We start from the raw sequence: 17416 nt of genomic DNA, 5'->3' as shown, positions 1-17416 counted from the left end.
CTTGTTCTTCTTTTCAGTCAAAAGATTTCAAAGTCAAAGTTCAGGTCAGTATATTTGTAGGTAGGCGTGTCTACATAGTGCATGTAGCTGTTAATATATGGTTTTTGCCTGCATTCAATTACACTGATTTTTATTTTGCTTGGCTTCTTTTTTACTGTATTTTTAATGAGATGTTACAGGGAATGATAAATCAACAACTTTTATATAGTCAGCATGTGCTATAAGGTATTTTTAGAGAATAGGCTTACACAGTACTTTTCAGCTCATTTACTGTACTGTATGACTTGCAGAAACGCATTGATGCAGTCCCCTGTGGGCATTCACCCATACTTCACTGCGTTCTTCTTATTACACACACTTTCGAGGCACACACTTTCGAGATTTTCTTAAAAACACTGCAGTGATGAGTTTGTTCCATTGTTTTGACTTCATAATCTGTGTGACTGCGTCTTGTGTTCTTTATGTGCAAACTGAGCCTCTATGTGCTGAAAGTGTCCTTTGCCATTGCAGTCGGCGCTGGCGCCGATGGAACAGATTCTGCCGCAGGAAGTGCCGTTTGGCTGTCAAGTCAGTGCCTTTCTATTGGCTGGTCATCATCCTTGTGTTCCTCAACACCCTGACCATATCATCAGAACATTACAACCAGCCTTTGTGGCTGACACAGGTGCAAGGTACGAATTACAAACGTCTCATTTTGAAATAAAATGAATGAATTTGTTTAAATGGGTTATCTTCTATTAATTAGTGTTTTTTAAAGGATTACTTAATGTAACATGTTGTCATGATGTTCTCATGAAATATCAGAATATTTTTACTAATTTGATTTTTTTCCCATCTTCTCTATTACTGTATGTATTTTGTGGATGACTAAGGCTAAATTGTTTTAAATGTCATGATTTTTATGCAAATAATGTGTTTCATTAATGTGAATTGTGTAGATTCATAGCAAGATTTTGTCTAACTGTGATAAAAAAATAAAGAAATAGAAATAAAAAATAGAAATGAGGTTGAAGTAAAAAAGAGTAATAATTAAATGAAGTGCACACAAAGAAAAAGCTACAAGAAGCTGCAAGAAGGTGTAATATAAAATATTTGTGCAACCAGAGGTTTGATCTACTATATGTTGCATTAAAAGACAGAAAACCCCTCCAATACATAATGCATCACTCTCTTTCACTATTTATTCATCTGATTTAATATCTTTTCCTCTGCTTTTCAGATGTGGCCAACAAGGTGCTGCTGGCCCTGTTCACATGTGAAATGTTGGTAAAGATGTACAGTCTTGGGCTGCAGGCTTATTTTGTGTCACTCTTCAACCGCTTTGACTGCTTTGTTGTGTGCGGAGGAATCACTGAAACCATTCTGGTGGAGCTGGAAATCATGTCTCCACTCGGTATCTCTGTGTTCCGCTGCGTGCGCCTGCTGAGGATTTTCAAGGTCACACGGTAAGACTGTCAACATGCTGTGCGTTCGTGCTCGTGTGTTCACAGTCTCGTGCCTGTGGAGTTCGATTAAAATCCCGTCCGTCCTCCTCTCTCTTGGTCGACCTTCTGTTTAGACACTGGCAGTCTCTGAGTAACCTGGTGGCATCGCTGCTCAACTCCATGAAGTCCATTGCTTCCCTGCTTCTGCTGCTCTTCCTCTTCATCATCATCTTCTCCCTGCTCGGCATGCAGGTGTTTGGTGGAAAATTCAACTTTGACGAAACCCAGACAAAAAGGAGCACCTTCGACAACTTTCCCCAGGCCCTCCTCACTGTGTTTCAGGTATTAACAGAGTTCAGATAATGTCATACAGTAAAATCTGACTGTTAAATACAAATACGCAGCAAGTGAAATAGGCTGAAAATGTAAATAAAATTGGTGAAGGGTGTGTTTCATACAGATGTAGAAGAATTTGTGGCAGACTAAACAGATTCTGTGAACAAGCCATTATATGAGTCAGTATTTGCCCATTTTAGAGATTTTGGTGTATATGTCAGTTCAGAAGTAACAAGAAGTTGTAGAACAGATTTATAAAAACAACTAAACATTCAAGGATCGTGAGTGTGCCTGAAGGCTGAACTCAGACGCTTTATTGAAAACCCAAATGTGAATTGTTGAGAGAAGTTTTTCAAAAGAACATTTTGATCTCTTTATATGGCATGGTTTGTGAGCGGCAGGCTGAAAGGTTGTGGCAGATTGAGCACAGCGGACTAAAGTGAGACACTGTAGACGGGAGAATTGTACCACAGATGAATGAGCAGACAGACACCACACATGAGGAGACACAGGTTAGCAAAAACACAGAATTGAAGTGCTGCTAGTAAACCTCTGGAGAGAGGTGATGTACAACCAGGGCATACATGCAGGAGGGGCTGGACTGGAGATTGGATTTTAGTCAGGAAAAGCACAGCCTGAAATATTACTACTATTACTACTTTTAGGTAGCCACTATTAGGAATACATGTTCAACTGCTGGTTAATACAAATATGTAATCATGTGGCAACAACTCACGACATTAGGGTAAGTAGGCGTGATCAAGACAACCTGCTGAAACTCAAACTGAACCATCAGAATGGAGAAGAAAGGTGATTTAAGTGACTTTGAATGTGGCATAGTGGTTGGTTCCAGATAGGATGCTCTGAGTATTTCAGAAAGTGCTGATCTGCCGGGATTTTACAACACAACCATCTTTATTATTTACAGAGAATGGTCTGAACAGAAGAAGTTATCCAGTCACCAGCAGTTCTCTGGCAAAAATGCCTTGTTGATATCAAAGGTCAAATGAGCAGATGAGCTACAGCAGCTAAGAATAGGAAACAGAGGCAGTTCACACTGGGTCACCAAAATTGAATAATAGAAGACTGGGAAAATGTTGCCTGATCTCATTAGTCTTGAATTCTGCTGCGAAATTCAGATGATGGGGTCTGAATTTGGCATTTGGCAGATCTGAATCCAGTTTAACACCTGGGATGTGGTGGAATGGGAGATTTACATCATGCAGCCGATCAATCAGCAGCAACGCTGTGATGCTGTCATGTCAGTATGGCACCAAATCTCTGAGGACTATTTGTGGCACCGTGTTGAACCTGTGTCATGAAGAATTAAAGCAGTTCTGAAGGCTAAGGGAAATACCAAGGTGTACCTAAAAAAGTGGCCGTGAGTGTCAATTCCTAAAACAATTCGGCATAAGACCACAACGTCAAAATGCATATGAATGCCAGTAAACTTGTTTCAACATCCACATCATACCCACAATCACTGCAAATTTACTGCAGCTCTAACATGTTCATTGTAGCCACCCTGCATCGTATAAAGCAGCTGCCACTTATTATGCTTGATGTTTTTCAGTTGTTGTGTTTCTCACATAATAAATATTGTGAACTATTCAGATTCTGACTGGAGAAGACTGGAATGCTGTAATGTATGATGGGATCATGGCGTATGGTGGCCCGTCCTCCTCTGGAATGATTGTGTGCTTTTACTTCATCATCCTATTCATCTGTGGAAACTGTATCCTCGCTCACACTGACAAAGGTGTAGCTGTTACAAAGAAAACAATAATTCTTTGTATCCACTGCAGACATGTGTTATTGATTAGTCACTAGAATTTTACTTTATTCGTAGTGGGAGAGTTGTTCTCGACTTAACACTTTACTCAGATATCCTCTTGAATGTCTTCTTGGCTATCGCTGTGGACAACTTGGCAGATGCAGAATCTCTCAACACAGATGAAGGAGACAAAAAAGGGTGACCGTCCAATATGTCTCTCTCTGACAACGAATTACTTCAAATATTTGCTTGGATAATTGGTCAAACTCCAGTCTGCATTTATAAAAATATCTGTGTTCATTACAGGGACAAAAAAGATGATGATAAAGATGACAAGGTATTCTTTTTTTAATTTTATTAAGTCAGAAAACATGTTTACAGTTTGAAAAGTTACGCGTGTTACACATTACATATTTCCTGCTTTCGTTTAAGGAGGAGGAGGAGGACAATGACGACACTGCAGCGGAGGAGGAGGATCCTGAAGTCCCATCGGGGCCTCGGCCGGTCATCTCCGACCTGGTAAAGAAGGAGAAGATCACTCCTATCCCAGAGGGAAGTGCCTTCTTCATCTTCAGCAACACAAACCCGTAAGCTGAAATTATGTTTGTGCAGACACAAACAGGTCGCTATTCATATCACACTGATGTCTGCTGTGTTTTTGTTGTTGTTTTTCTTCAGGGTTCGTGTGTTTTGCCACAGACTCATTAATCATCACATTTTCACCAACCTCATCCTGGTGTTCATCATGCTCAGCTCCGTCTCCCTCGCTGCTGAGGATCCAATCCGAAACTTCTCAGCTCGCAATATTGTAAGTTTATAAACCCTGTCATAAAATTTTTGAACTTCAAATGAACAGATTAATAAAGTCACATAAATGAAGTAAAATAATTTAAAAATAACTTTTCTCATGTTTGCCTTTGCGTAACAGTTTGTGATGCTTCTATAAATGACCGTACTCTTGGTTTTGCATGTTTTAGCCCATTTATTGTAATTACTACAATCAGGGATCTCAGACTCTTTTTACATTGTGGGCCACATAGGAAGTCTGTCAGCACAACTCTTTGGGCTTAAATTAGTCAAAATTGACATGTACAGATAAAGTTCTGGGAGCTCATGGCCTGTTCTGCAATCATGAAAAAAGGTTTTTGGTCATTCCCAGAAAATGTAATTTTTTCCAATTTGTTAAGACTGTGGACCCACTATAAAAAATGCACAATTCTATAGATAGTGAAAAACAAGAATTTTTCTGTTTATCTATTACTTGACTTAAGTGCAGTATGAATGGCGGTAGGTGAGCTTTTTATCAGTAGAAAAAGCTGTAAAACCTTTGAAAATACGGTTAGAAATTCGAAATTTGTGTCCCCCAGTGAGCTGGATTGGAGTCTTTGTCACCTGAGCCTTGTGCTTGGCATCCCTGCTATAGCTGATCTTTGTACTTTATATGGATGATTTTGCAAAGCATACTCTACATGAGTTTATACACTTTTGTAAAAACATAAAAAAGTAACAAAACAAAAGATGCATTTTACTTTTAATATAAATCACTTATTTTCCATAGTAATCAGTAATAGGATGACATTCAATACTCTTTTTACTGCAGTGAAAATGGTATGTATTAAATTCATGTCTGTTATTTCTGCACTTCACAATTTCTTTATCTTGAGCCATGTGATTTATTCTCTCTTTAACCTAGAGAAGAAAGCATTAGATACAGTTTATTTTCTAAAACATATATTCAGTGTAATTGTCCTGTCAGGACACCGGGATAAGTACTTGAAAATCTAGTGTCTATATTGAAAGCGGACATCTGATCGCTCTGTTCCTTCTGGTCCTTTCCAAGATATAGAGATCAAGTCCTTAATGGCAGCCTTTTAAATCTAAGACACTTCAAGTTCACATTGTCCTTTTATAGTATTGTTTGTCTTTTATTGTTTTGCATGTGATTGCAGTACATTTAGTAGAGCTTTTGATTAATTAGTTGGGCATGCATGTGCTTTACAAGAAAATAAGAAACACAGTAGTCCATCAGACTAGTTCCTGGTTTCTGTTCCTCGATTTGCACTTCCATTTAAAAGCAGATTGAAGCTCCTTGTCTGCTTCAAGGTGCAGACTCGTTTTTTATGAGCTAAAACAGGCAAAAACAGCTGTAAGGTCAGTAAGTAACTTTGCTGTGAGTTCTTCACTCTAACAAATCCTTTCCAGAAAATGCTTTCATTTTTTTCCCCTTTCATCTTGTTAACATGTAATGTATGACGCTGCACAATGAACTGTCTTTGTTAAACATCTACGTTGCTTCTTACAGATACTTGGTTACTTTGACTATGCTTTCACGGCTATCTTTACTGTTGAGATCGTTTTGAAGGTAAATTCCCTGTGTCCCCTGTGCGTGCTGTAACTAACCACACCCCATTAACATTCCAAACGTCTCGTTGCCTTCCAGGTCCTAGGCTATGCAGATTATGTCTTCACTAGTATGTTTACATTTGAGATCGTATTGAAGGTAACCCCTTAAATGACAACGAGAGCCTTGCTGCATTCTCTCCTTGTGTGTCACCCGCCACTCAGTACAACCTGGCTTGTTTGTTTCCTTTCTCTTATTTACTTTTTTCTTCATGGCACCTCTTTTAAAAAGCAAAAAAAAAACAGCAAAAAAAAAAAGAAGAAGAAGATGAAGCGAATTTTGGAATTGTTAGTCACTATTTTGAACACACGAACACAAACACAAGATTTGCTCAAATTGCACTGATGAAAGAACTGTTAGGGGAAGGAAACATCATGAACATTTACATTATACTCACATGGGTGTCACTTCATTCGGGCAGTCATTGCTGAAATGATTTTGATGATGCAGATATGTAATACGTAATGCAACCCCCTCCCGTGCGATGCAACACAATTTTTTAACGGGCTGCTCAGACATATCAGAGCATTGGCTGAAGTTGAGTTTGAGGTCATCTTCAGAGTGGCGGTGATTGAAAGTCGAAAATCAACTCCAGTCAAAGCTAACTCCATGCCTCTCGTACTGACTGCTCCTCAGATTACCCATAAAAGAGGGGGCAAAATCAACCATGCTCCTGCCGAGCATGGTTCAGTCTGCTTTCCCCGACTGAGTGCATAGAAATGTGGAGTTTTCTCTGCAGCTTTTTTCTTTCTTTTTTCAGTGGGAGTGGGCAAACACTTGCCAACCCAGTGCTGTTTGACTCTAAATCGTCCACTGCTCTTAGTGAGCAACTTCATCCAGTCCTTGTCTGCAGGTCTCCACATTTACATGCACTCTTGGAAGGAATCCTTTACTTTTATTATTTGAAGAAGAGTTATTTTGGCTGGTTTTTCTTCTCTGCCTGCTGATCTCTGGAGTTTTAATTGGGAGCTGCTTCCCCTTACGCTGAACTATTAAAGAACATAATGGAATGTGCTTTAAGCCGACGGTCCACATGAATGTGACAGTAAGGCCATTTCTATTTTCCAATCTCTATAACTAGAGCTCTTGCAGGTAGTAAATATCCCTGACGTCATGGCAACAAAATGCATGTTTTATTGCCTCCCATAGTAGATTGCGAAATGAATGACTTACTACTACATTCATGTAGCTAAGGGCCGTGGGGGTGGCGATGGTAGATTTTAGCCTCCTGTTTCACTGCTCTGAACTCGCCACCCCGAATCAGAGTGATCTATAAGAGTGTGGAGACGTGTGCGGGCGTGTGTGTTTGACTGTGAGATAATGGGAATGAGTGCTGAGAATGAGTTTTTCCTATTTAAACTGTTAGCTCAGTGTGTTTGTTTGTTTCTGTTGGAGTGTGAGGAGTGCAACACTGTATTTGTTTCTGGATGCTACATGTTTTTTTGTTTTTTTTGGTCATTTGCTCTTTTAACTTCCTCTGTCCTCTCCTTAGATGACGACATATGGAGCTTTTCTTCATAAAGGAGCATTCTGCAGGAATTACTTCAACCTTCTGGACCTGCTGGTGGTGGGAGTCTCCCTCGTTTCCTTTGGCATTCAGTGAGTACAGAAAAACCAGAACATATTTGCATTAAGCTTTTTGCACAAACAAAAAGGTTTCATTCATAAGAAAAATAGTTAAAGGAAGAAAGTTAGGAAATAAACTAAAATCCCCTTTGAGCAATAATATAGAGGTGAAAAGAAGTTCAATCATCTGAGCACTTTATGTCATTTTTGATCTTTTGGTTGAAGCAGGCCATACAAGCAGAGTGCAGCAGTTACTCCTCCTGAAGTGGTTCTTGACCCCTAAAAAAGCTCATATTTCTCTGATTCTTCTTTTTTACAAACTGTTATTATTATTTGTTTACACTCAGGTCTTCTGCCATCTCTGTGGTGAAGATTCTTAGGGTCCTTCGAGTACTTCGACCCCTGAGGGCCATCAATAGAGCCAAAGGCCTGAAGGTGGGTGCTACTCGAGACCTTTTCTAGCATGTCTACAATAGCCACTATCTGAAACCTTAGCTTTAAACATTTTTATCTGTGTCTTACAGCACGTTGTGCAGTGTGTGTTTGTGGCCATCAGAACTATCGGTAACATCATGATCGTCACCACGCTGCTTCAGTTCATGTTTGCCTGTATAGGCGTGCAGCTGTTCAAGGTGAGCATCTCTGAGTTTGAAAAACATCAATAATACACATCAATCCAAAGAAGTTCAAAATGTGTAATAACAGCAAAAACGTTTCCTTTTCCTTTTTCCAGGGAAAATTCTATCGCTGCACAGATGAAGCTAAGTCCAGCCCAGAAGAGTGCAAGTGAGTTTCATCCCATCTTGCTCCTGAACTGCAGATGTCCTGGTTTAACATCACATGTTGGACTTAAACCTCCATGCAACATGTTTTGTCACAGGGGCACCTACATCCTGTACAAAGATGGAGACGTGAACCAGCCAACTGTCCACAAACGGGTGTGGCACAACAGTGACTTTAACTTTGACAACGTCCTCATGGCCATGATGGCTCTGTTCACTGTGTCCACCTTTGAAGGCTGGCCTGCGTAAGATTGAAAGATATCATCACTGAGCTGATTACGTTTTAGATAATGTACGGAGAAAGCCTGAATTTGTGAATCTGAATCACGTGTTGGCTTGTTCTCATCTTTCTTTAGGTTATTGTACAAGGCCATTGACTCCAACAGGGAAAACCTTGGTCCCATTTACAACTACCGTGTGGAGATTTCCATCTTCTTCATCATCTACATCATCATCATCGCCTTTTTCATGATGAACATCTTTGTAGGTTTTGTGATCGTCACATTTCAGGAACAGGGAGAGAAGGAGTATAAAAACTGTGAACTCGACAAGAACCAGGTCAGAGTCATTAGAAGCACAAAACATTATGTGTAAAGTATGACGATTAGTTTTGAAGGCTTTTCTCTGGGGTTCCTCTCACTTTGTGTCAAGAAAAACAAAACATCAACAAAGTAGCAAGACAGATGAAGTTCTAATGCTGATGACCTCCTTTACATTTTTAATATTGTGTCTCATTTAAAAGGGAACGTTAAGATTGTTCTTAAATGATGATGTTAAATATTTTGTGTATTTGTGTGCAGCGTCAGTGCGTGGAATACGCTCTTAAAGCCCGTCCTCTGAGGAGATACATCCCAAAGAACCCATACCAGTACAAGTTCTGGTATGTGGTGAACTCCACTGGGTTTGAGTACATCATGTTTGTGCTCATCATGCTCAACACACTCTGCCTGGCTGTACAGGTAAGAAGTCAAGTATTTACCTGCCAGACAACCAGTCATCAAAGAGTCTTTGAAGTTATGGATTTTTCTACTTGGAGAAACTTTTGTTGAAGCATACACTTGTGCCACATGAGTGACCTCGGTTTGAATTTTCTGGGACGTCTGTTAAAGATTGTGGCATTGCGTTAACACACACCTGAATGCTTCAAACCGGCAAACTGCCAAAGCCTCTGTTATTTTATAGAGGTACTTGCTGATAATCATTTAACCAACCCCAGAACATGGCTGCTCCTTACCCTCTGAATGCTAATGGAAGCAATAAAGGTGTTTTTAGTTTTTTCCCACTACTGCATGGAGTCCACAAGACTGTAAATGTGCAGACTTAAATCATTAGAGTATCTCGTAAGTTGCTGTAAGTCTTTTCATTAGTATGGATGTGTCAGCCTGTAAAATGTCATTTTCAGTTGCTCAGGTTTTGCTATTTTTTCTTGACAGAATTATAAGAAGCAATGTGGTGAACATAAGTGCATGCAAAAGTACTAGAGTCACAGAAAAACATAAAAAATGCAAACAGACTGTTTGTTCAGACACATCGCATTACTTTCCCATTGTATATTGAATACATTGAATCTTTATGTTAACCGAACATCCCCATCTCTGTCTGCAGCACTACGGCCAGTCTGCACTCTTTAACTACGTGATGGATATTCTCAATATGGTCTTCACTGCTGTATTCACTGTGGAAATGGTTCTCAAACTCATCGCTTTCAAACCCAGGGTGAGCTGACATGAAGCATCAAATTAAGTCCAGCTATTAAACGGATGCATTTGCTGTGAAATGCTTTTGCTTATTAGAGTAACTTTTCAACATTATGAGATGAGTTAGAAGGACAATACCGCTCAGATGTATATACACTAACTAGTAGTCAGTTAGCTTAGCTAATCATAAAAATATGAAGGGGGCAAAATGTGCCATACACAACTGGCAAACCCAAGAGCTGACTTTGAATGGTAGGTCAGTCCCCTTAGACACCTCAGTTCACATGTCCAGCCTTACAGCAGAAATAAACATGTTTGCAGCCTGCTATAGAAAGAGATTTGGTGGTAGCATCTAGAATACTAAACCATTACTTTACAGAACATCACAAACCCGTTCATAATGATGGTTATCCAGCTTTTATGTACAGTCTATGGTTATATTCAGTTTCTTTATACACTCAAAAAAATCTGTTGTTCGATGAACACAATTTAATCACAGCACCTTTTTCCACGTGATTTAACCAAGTACAATAACCCATTTTTGACCATGTCAAACCAACACATTTGGCATTTGATGGTTTAATGTAATCTGATTACTCTGGATCAACGTAGTATACTTACATTGACTTGAAGTGATTCATTTAAGTATGTAAAGTGAAATTTGTTTTAATTCTTTTTACACAAGTTAAAAACTTTAGGAAAAAATAATGAAATCTTGTTGTTTGAACAACTACTTTGTTAATCAAGGCAATTACTGCTAGTCTTTCTTAATGAACCAATATGGGGGTTGATTATTTCATAGAGACAAACAACCATTTGCACTTACATTCATGGGTAATCTAGAATCACCAATTAACTTAACCCTAATTACACACTGCAAACCAGCCAGATTGTGGATTTGAACCCAGGCCCTTCTTGCTGTGAGGCAACAGCACTAACCATCACACTATGCTGTCAATCCAGGCTTAACAAAACTAGGAAAGCTATGATTACAAGGCTTGATGCAGAATTTTCTGTATGTTTTTGTCCTTGACAGGTTAAACCACAATAAATAGCTATAGCATACACGTGGTGTGGGTGTAGTTGTCTGCCTCTTAAAACTCCAGCGATTTCCCTGCAGTTTGACATTTAATGCGATCTTGTGAATTTCGTGAGTCCAGGCAACTAACCACTCTTACTAGATTGTATCATGTCATCTCAACAAGAACAAATTAAGTTGCTGAATTTCATGCAGATGCTACATGATTTAATTACGTTCACCATAGAAACATGAAATTATTTAGTGCAAATTACAAGTTTGAATCTTGTACATGTAACAACCACCCAATTTCATTTTTTTGAGTGTACGAGCTTGCAGAAAATAACATTTCAGTATGACTGTTAGGTAAAGCAACGAGTGGTATCCATCTCTTCAGCATGTTTCTAAAACTGCGATTTGTAAAATGTTCAGTTATGTTTATTAAAGAAGCAGCATGTGGACATGTAAATATTTGTTTCCATTTCCCCTTTGGCGTCCCTGCCTGCTGACAGCTCTGTGTTGAGAAGAAGGACAGGATGCTAGTAAGACAAACACGTGTGGGGTGCCGTGCTTCCATTTTTAAGCTAAAAATAATCTTTTTTTTTTAACCAATTTTTTAGTCACAGAGTGTTCATGTGTAATTTTATTGTTAGCATGGAATTTGTGCATATTTAGTGTTCTGCAATCAGTCACAGTCTGTATAATCACGAGCCCTTCAGGTTAAGTAGCTAGCAGGGGTTTCCGTGTGTCCTTAAATAAGCAGTTTGTTGATTTAAATTTCAGTGTGAGAGTAAAGCCTTCTTGTTCTTGTGCTGATATCACATTTGACTCGCCCCACCACACGCTCAACCTCACTCAGGGATATTTTGGGGATGCCTGGAATGTGTTCGACGCCCTGGTTGTGATTGGCAGCATAGTAGACATTGTTCTCAGTGAGATTGATGTAAGTAAGCTCAGCTTGAAGCACCCCGCTGCTCTTTGACTTCTTTCCTTTCAGACCACCTCCACAGCAGGTTTTAGGGGCAGGACTCTGATTTCTGCTGCTTTGTCTAACTTTTTCCTCCTTTCTTTCTCTCTCCAACCCTTCTATTTCATTACAACGACTTCCTTTAAATTTCCACTCTTGTCTGATTGTCTTCCCCTATCCCTTCCCTTGGTCTCTCACTTTCATCCCCATCATTTCCCCTTACATGTACCTTCGTGCACTAACAGCACTATTTTGCTGATGCTTGGAACACATTTGATGCCTTAATTGTTGTCGGTAGTGTCGTCGATATCGCTATCACAGAAGTTAACGTAAGTACTTCTTCTTTCTGATTTGTAAGTTGAACTGAAGCCTTATAAGAAAGCCACCTGGCAAGTTTTAGTGTTATTAGCTTAAATTTACTGTGAATCTTATCTAGCTTCCGTTATAAAATATAATAGAAATGTTGAAAATGCATCCCTAATAAAAGAATTTAAAAAGTATGATTTAAAGCTGGCTGTTGGCTTTGTTTGTAAAACTTCAGTTTGATTTTCATGAAGCTTTTCTTTCATGCTAAATTGACCTAACTCAGATCTCTCCTGTTGGAGTTCTGCTTCTGTCTGTGCTGCTGTAACTTTTGTTGCAGTTTTTGACAGGACATCGCGACAAACTTGTTGATGAACGTGTTGATTATTCTGTTTATTCTTGGACATAGCAATGTCAAAACCTCACATTTCTTTGTGAACTGTGGCCAGAATTTGGTCCAGAGCAGGATGGTTTCTGATGTAGTTGTCTAACTCTTACTCTTGTTTATTTTGTTTCCATAGAAACTTGTAGAGGCAAGTATGGCAATGAAAAAATGTTGTTTGTGTGTAACCTTTTGTTGATGACAACTTTATCTTTGGGACCCCTTTGCTATGGACTAATGACAAAGACAAAGAGATTTTTGTAATTTCGCAGTACTTTAAAAAATTAATATCGAAGCTCATTAAAATAGTAGATGATTGCTTCTCTTTATAGCTTTCCCTTGATAAAAGAAACGTCTAAAAACAAAGACTGGACGTCTGCTTTTGTGCTTTTTTTGCTTTGAGCTTAGCTAGGACAAAAATAGTAAAAGAAAGTTCCAACAAACACCCAAATGTTGCATTTCCAGATAATAACTATGGTGAATATGGTGCTTACTATAGGGGTAGCATACCAAAGGCTTATCACCCAAACTGACCCTCCTCCCGCCTCCTGAGTGCTCTCATGTCTGAGCTGCAGTGCTGTTTTTCTGGAGTAATTTTTCATGTCTTCTTAGTTTGTGTTCCAAAATGTGTGTCTGCATGAGTGCACAACAAAACATTAACTTTGTTTGAAGCATAAGACACAGTGGTGTGTTTTCAGGTTTTTTATTGTTATGCATGTGTGTTTAATGTGTGTTCAGCGTGTGCTTTCGGTTGTATGTGCGAGTGTATGCAGAGGAGTGTGTTAGTGTGTGTGTGTTGGAGACGTGATGTTTATTTCACATTGTGGTTCTATGACATGCTTTTTCATGGCATTTCTTTCTTATTTGCACTGCATGTAAATGTTCAGATATTCTAGTTTTGCATTTATTCATAACAGGAGATCTGTTATGAGGATGTGTTTTGAGTCAGTAATATTTTTTTTTCTACTTGCTTGCTGTGTCAGTCATGACTCGTGTCATTGCTCAGATTCTTACCAGACTACCGTGACCTCTCCAAATGCATGCTGGGGTGTCAGACACTCACCTCATCCCCTTAACATCCTTTCCATGTCCCGCCTCTCGCAGATGGCGCTTGGCCACCCGCTCCATTCCCCTCCGGTCAGTTTTTTCCATAGAGCCTTGTGCAGTTTGTCCTTGTTCGCTTGCTACACTCCTCTTTACTTCCAGACAGAATGGCCCTGGTGCTCAGAGCTTGGAAATTCTACACAACATTAAGGGCAATAATGTTGGGAATTAAACCGATGAACCTATGAAGCTCAGCGTGTTTGGGAATTCCTAACAAAGGTTTACTTGTGTTTCCTAATGTCACCATTTAATGTCCTTAAAGTTGTGTAGAGGCCACTGTGGCTTCACATGTAGCTGCTGTAATGCATCAATCAGGGAACAGATCAAGTCACAGAGTGACCTAAAAGGAAACGATACTAAAAGTTAGGCCTCAGTTGTAGTGTTCACATCAAAGTAAAAATTCAGGTAAGGTCTGAAAATTTCCCAGGAGTTCAGTAGGCACGAATTTAGTGTGATTTTGTACACTTACAATGATGGTGGTTTAATGCAGCTGAGTCTGAGGTTCTTTGATGATCTTGTGTTTGTGTCTCTGTGAGTGATTGTCTCTGTGTTTTGTTCTGTCTTCCTGTAGTGAGCTCTTAAAGCTCAGAATGGAGCTCATATGTAGCGCAGGTGTGTAGACTCCAGTCAGGTGCATGAACACTCCCACAGCAACTCTCTACTTTTTCCTTCTTTCTACCTTTCTGCCTTTCTTCTTCTTCTCCCTGTTTCAGTATGGCTCAGTCTCTCTGGTTTTCTTTTCTGTCCCAGTCTTGGTCTCTATTGCTGTTTCCCTCCTCCTGCCTCTTTGTCTGTGTCTTTCTCTCTCTCTCTTTTCCTTCTCTGATGTTTATTCATATCCTTCTGCACCGGACTGTGAGAGCGCCCTGCTATGGCAGTTTTGTTGCAGGGCACTACTGACATGCATGAGTTGCTGCATTGCTATGAGTTCACATCATTCAAAGGTCTTGCGTGTGCGTGCAGTGCTTCCCCAGCAACGTGGCAATGCTGAACGCATGCTCCATCGGCGCTGTGGCCAGGATTACCTAAAGAACCTCCTCAGGCTAATTCTATTTTTTTTAATCATTTCTGCTCATGCTGCACCTCATAACGACAGTTTGCAAAATATTGACTCAAGCCACATCTGTCTGATTATCTTATGTTGTCAGTGCTGAGCCTTTCTGATATTTTCCACATGGAGCTAAATGCTTTTTTTTGCTGTAAAATCACATTATCATGATACAGGCTCAGCCTAACCACCATCACTATGACTGATGTTTCTTTTCTTTTTTTAAAAGTTTTGCATCTGGATTTTGTTTGGGGATAAATGCTCGCTGATTACAGCTGATGATATCAAATGATTTATTTGTCAATTGACATGAATTGCAAACAAAAGTTGTGTATGGGTATGAATCTGTGCGAGCGACTGTGTGTACATAATTGATCATACTCAAGCTCTTTTGGTCAGCAAATTTTCAGTCACTTAAAATGACAAACTATTAGATTGTGAACATCCTACTTGTACTCTCTTGTGTCTATTTGTGCCATAGATAATGCTTCAAGCGCACAATATATGATTTTTGTGCAGTCATATGTTGATGTGTACCTGTCTGAATCTGAAGCCTGCAGGGTATATGTCGAGATACAGCAGGACTCTGTAAGAACAGCACATGATGCTTTTATAGCAACATCGATTCATTGCATTTGTCAGTTAGACGTAACAACTCATTAACATCGTCTAAGAGGATCTCATCATCATTTAGTCTCATCAATAAAAACCATTACACCGGGGGAGTGATAAAGTTGTGTGTCAGTCTTAAATGTTGATTCGTATTTAAGTAATTTTATGTTGTATGTCAGTCAACCCCACATAGAAATGTTAAGTAATGTGAACTTGTTGTTTGGCAGTCTTTTAAAGTGTTAAGATAAGATTTAATGGTAAATACATGTGTGTCTTTGTCACAGTGAAACTATAAGACAGTTTGTCCTGTCAGTGAGAAGAGTAGTGACTGTGTTCTGTCTGCGTCTTTGCTGACGTGTGCTGGTGTCGTGTGATTTTAAAAACAAAACAAAACAAAAACTATCAAATGTGTTGTTCCACGTTTTTGGCCCATTGTGTGTTAGACCTGTGGCCTCTGTACAAGTCATTAATACAGGTCTTTGATTTTAAAGCCAACGGAGACTCCTCAGTTGGATGAGATGGGGGTAAGATGCTCCACCCCCCACACCTTTAACTCTGTCAGGGCCATGCCATGTTTGGATTTGCATTTCTCTGTTTAGTCTTCTGTTGTCAGTTACACTTTCTATGATCTGTTGCTTATTTCAAGTCCATGTTATGTACTATTACGTTTTCACATTCAGGTTTCCTTTCTCGTTATATTTCTTTTCTTCTTTTCCTCATTTTGCTTTTGTTAGCGCCTTCGCATAAATCCTCAAAACATTTGCTTTTAATTTTTCCTTTTGTTTGGAGTTATTTCGAAGGAGAGTGTGTCTCTCAAACGTGACGTTTGTATCCTGTTAGGTGGGAGCGGTTTTTAAGCCGCTCTTCACGTTTGTATTGTTGACACTGCTACATGGTCTCTGCCACCATTCTTGGGTGGGGTAGTGACCCATGGATGACCCCTGGGATCAGGTCACCCAGCTCTGACCTGTGAACCTCCTGGCCGACCCGTTCGGGTTGGTCCCACTGTGACTCCGCATGCAGTGACTCTGGACTGAGGGTGCCATGCTTGTGCAGATGTGTCCTGTCAAGTATGGCAAGGTTTTCTCCAGCATGCTTGCCTCCTTGCTTCCTTCCCTGTAGGTCTTTACAGTGACAGGGAACCTGACAGTGCTTTATACACAGGCAGAAACAGACACATATCAGCTGCCGCAGACTGCCTAACAGACTTCTCTAGATTGTGTTTTTTGAAGTCTTTACATTTGTTTTTGAGAGCTGCAATCATATCTGAAAGGCATAGCGGTCAAACCAGAAAATCTCTGCTCAAATAAAAGCAAAACTCTGCTTTGATTTAAAGATCCAGTTTCAGTTTTTCACTATGAAAAGATGCAGTGCTGCTTTCTCAGCTCATATGTAGCTGGTACAGACGTCTTGGATAAGACTTCATCATCCCATAAAGCACAGCCGGGTGCTCTGTGTTCACTATAAACGTGCTCTGTTGCTCTTCTGCTGCATAACACTGAACGTTTCCTCCACAGAACACAGAGGACAGCGCTCGAATCTCCATCACTTTTTTTCGTCTGTTTCGAGTCATGCGGCTGGTCAAACTTCTCAGCAGAGGAGAGGGTATTCGCACCCTGCTTTGGACTTTTATTAAATCCTTTCAGGTGAGATGCAGCACAAATGTTTAATCAATGTCTAAGGGAAAAATGGAAGTTGCTCATATGAATCTTTTTCTACTTTTCCCCTGTTTTTTGCCTTAAGGCTCTGCCATATGTTGCTCTTCTGATAGCCATGCTGTTCTTCATCTACGCTGTCATTGGCATGCAGGTTGGTAAACTGGACAGAAAATACTTTTTCCACAAATTTTTAACCACAACAGTAAGAGTGCAGTTGTATTCATTTGGCAATGTTTCTCTAACAGGTGTTTGGAAAGATTGCAATGGTTGATGGCACTCACATTAACAGAAACAACAACTTCCAGACCTTCCCACAGGCCGTGCTGCTTCTCTTCAGGTCTGTG

General features: G+C 39.8%; 1 protein-coding gene across 1 annotated transcript in view; it reads left to right on the top strand.

The window, feature by feature from the left end:
- cacna1da (calcium channel, voltage-dependent, L type, alpha 1D subunit, a) overlaps window positions 1–17416 on the top strand; it is a 67103-nt gene that overhangs the window by 37255 nt on the left and 12432 nt on the right. Inside the window, exons 12-33 of the mRNA XM_085406673.1 lie at window positions 18–44; window positions 511–671; window positions 1220–1445; window positions 1559–1766; window positions 3375–3495; window positions 3645–3732; window positions 3841–3871; window positions 3967–4121; window positions 4213–4342; window positions 5837–5896; window positions 7428–7534; window positions 7849–7936; window positions 8026–8133; window positions 8235–8287; window positions 8382–8528; window positions 8640–8841; window positions 9084–9242; window positions 9889–9999; window positions 12211–12294; window positions 16932–17060; window positions 17158–17223; window positions 17318–17409. Coding sequence (XP_085262799.1) covers window positions 18–44; window positions 511–671; window positions 1220–1445; window positions 1559–1766; window positions 3375–3495; window positions 3645–3732; window positions 3841–3871; window positions 3967–4121; window positions 4213–4342; window positions 5837–5896; window positions 7428–7534; window positions 7849–7936; window positions 8026–8133; window positions 8235–8287; window positions 8382–8528; window positions 8640–8841; window positions 9084–9242; window positions 9889–9999; window positions 12211–12294; window positions 16932–17060; window positions 17158–17223; window positions 17318–17409 — 2553 coding nt within the window. The remainder of the gene's footprint in view (window positions 1–17; window positions 45–510; window positions 672–1219; window positions 1446–1558; window positions 1767–3374; window positions 3496–3644; window positions 3733–3840; window positions 3872–3966; window positions 4122–4212; window positions 4343–5836; window positions 5897–7427; window positions 7535–7848; window positions 7937–8025; window positions 8134–8234; window positions 8288–8381; window positions 8529–8639; window positions 8842–9083; window positions 9243–9888; window positions 10000–12210; window positions 12295–16931; window positions 17061–17157; window positions 17224–17317; window positions 17410–17416) is intronic.

Source organism: Rhamphochromis longiceps, linkage group LG5, assembly GCF_057381845.1.
Source record: "Rhamphochromis longiceps isolate RC_006_pf linkage group LG5, R_longiceps_female_GT1.1, whole genome shotgun sequence".
NCBI lineage: Eukaryota > Metazoa > Chordata > Actinopteri > Cichliformes > Cichlidae > Rhamphochromis > Rhamphochromis longiceps.
Note: the sequence above shows the minus strand (reverse complement) of the source record. Positions and strands in the feature narration are given on the sequence as shown.